At 32.7% G+C, this 2,389-nt stretch overlaps 1 protein-coding gene across 5 annotated transcripts in view; it reads right to left on the bottom strand.

The window, feature by feature from the left end:
- The window catches only part of LOC119636361 (serine-rich adhesin for platelets), a 126,733-nt gene that overhangs the window by 5,457 nt on the left and 118,887 nt on the right, over positions 1-2,389 (bottom strand). For 3 of the 5 annotated variants that reach the window (XM_038031673.1, XM_038031674.1, XM_038031676.1), the window contains 3 exons: positions 1,567-2,202; positions 324-389; positions 3-256 (listed from right to left, as the gene is read on the bottom strand). In XM_038031673.1, the coding sequence (XP_037887601.1) occupies positions 3-256; positions 324-389; positions 1,567-2,202 (956 nt within the window). The remainder of the gene's footprint in view (positions 1-2; positions 257-323; positions 390-1,566; positions 2,203-2,389) is intronic. The other 2 variants (XM_038031675.1, XM_038031677.1) reach the window with 1 other exon arrangement.

The raw sequence follows: 2,389 nt of genomic DNA, 5'->3' as shown, positions 1-2,389 counted from the left end.
CGTAGAACGTGCCTTCGGGTATGGTGAACTTAAACGATTTGCCTGAAGTAACAGCCAATTTTTGTAAACGTAATCTAATAATCGGTGGGGAATTTTCAATTTTGGGTTCCACATAATCGGGTACAGCGGTGGTGGTAGTGGTGGTTTCTGCGATGGTAGATGAAGCGGCGGTGCTCGCAGTAGAGCCGCCTGACGTATATGAGAGAGTAGGATTCGAGGAGGAAGATTCAAATTCAGTTTGGACGGTGCTCGAAAGCTGATAACAAAAATAATAAATCGCATATAAACAAAAAAGCACAACAATCGAAAAGCTTTTTAATTACCGATTGAGCGGAATCCTCATATTCTTCGGCATCTTCAGGAGTGGTCTTAACATCGATATTGCCATCCTACACGGATATACATTTGAAAGACAAAAAAAAAAGAGAGACAAAAAAATGATATCTGCTTTAGTTATTAAATAAAAATTTCATTGCCGGAATCATTGCTTAGGACATGCTAGGCGAAGTTCTCTTAAGGAAAGTTTTTTAAACTATTTTCTATTTTTTTTTTTTTCTTTTTTTGTTTTGGCCGAAAGATATAATCTTACATGGATAGAGTATAAGCAGATAATAGACGTTATTGTTAGCATGCAAAAAAGGCGAAACAATATCGAACATAAATTTTTCTTTTATCCAGAATAGAAAATCAAATCTTTTACGGGATAACCAAGTGTATAGTGCAAAATATATATAGATACGGATAGCGGCAAGTATTTAATTAAGATAATTACTGACTGAATTCAACACAAACACATATAAAATTCCATATACAAAAATAGAATACTTGAAGGCAAAAAAAAAAAAATGTAAAAAAATATGATATTTAAAAACAGGAAAACTGATATAATTCAAAAAAAAAAAAATTTTTTTATTTGAAAATTTGAAAAATTTTCATATCACACTAGAGTTAACGCTTAAACTTATTATTTCTATATACGTCTATAGGTTTTGATGGGGAAGGGGAATGAGATCACATTCCTGCAAAATATTTAATAGTTGAGTAATTAGCTCCAAGTCTTTTTTTTTTCTTTTCTTTTTTGATTCTTATCAATGTTTTTTTTTTTTACATGCTTTCATCTTTCAGTTGCATGCGGCCCATTAGCCTTTTAAGGTCCAATCTTCAATCAATAACATAATCGATCATACGCATCGTAAAAGAAAACAAATTAATTGAATAAAAAATCAATGGCATTCTGAAATTCTAAGTAATCGTCCATTCGAAACATTCGCTTCTAGTAGTTACACATCCGATATACATATCATTGTATAAAATTGTCTGTAGATGTAGGATTTTGCAAAACATAAGAGACGAAGGATGAGGATGTTGTTGTTGTTGTTGTTCTTTCTCTCTGTTTTTATTTTTTATTTGAAGCATACCAGAAAAATGATTTGAAAAGAAAAACACTCAGTTACACTATTTATTTATTTATGCATAGCATGGCACAAATACATATGTACATAAAATTATTGGTAAGAGAAAAACAAAACTGATGCCATTCCTTTAGAGAAAATTACAAATTTTCACCTTGTTGTTAAACTTATAATCAGACGGCGGCGACGACAACAACACCGTCGATATCATTTCGGTTTTCAGGGATTTCAATGTTGTCATTAATAGCGGTATAGTTGATGCATTTACTGTTGTTGCTGTAGTTATTGCCATAGCCAATTCAGTTGTGGGTATTATGGTTGTGGTTAATGGTGCCATTGTTCTGGCTGGTACACGTTCATTAGCATCATCAACCAAATAACCGTCATCATCATCAATAACAACAACATTGCTGTTACTATTATTATAGTTGTTATTATCGCTTGTTAACGAAGCCCAGGCTTTAGTTATTGATATCAATGTTTCGATTTCCGTTGTTGCTGGCGTTGGCATTGGTGTTATTACTGCTGCTGGTGCTGCTGCTGCTGCTGCTGCCGCCGTTACTGGAATTGGTGTCGTTATGCCAGTTATTGGTATAATAGATAATGCAGTTAAACCTTTCGGTTTATTGCCATTGCTCTGGCTTAAGATTTCTTTTATTGTTTTTACACTATTATCCCGATTTTCCATAACACTCATCGACTCATCGGCTGTTGTTATGCCATTTTCAATATATTCATTTGTCGACAACGGTGTCGATGCTTTCGCCCTTAGTCGTGTTGTTGACAAATTCTGTTATATAGCCGTTATTTATTATTTTTGTTACATTGTTACATTGTTGTTGTTGTTGTTTTTTGTTGATTTTTTACATTCAATTGTTTTTATTTGTGGTTATTGGAATTATTACATATTTGTCATTTTTGCATAAACATACATACATACATATATACATACATACATACATACATATATACATACA

Source organism: Glossina fuscipes, unplaced genomic scaffold (genome assembly GCF_014805625.2).
Source record: "Glossina fuscipes isolate IAEA_lab_2018 unplaced genomic scaffold, Yale_Gfus_2 28, whole genome shotgun sequence".
NCBI classification, from domain to species: domain Eukaryota; kingdom Metazoa; phylum Arthropoda; class Insecta; order Diptera; family Glossinidae; genus Glossina; species Glossina fuscipes.
The sequence above is the reverse complement of the archived record's forward strand: the minus strand, read 5'-3'. Positions and strand labels throughout refer to the sequence as shown.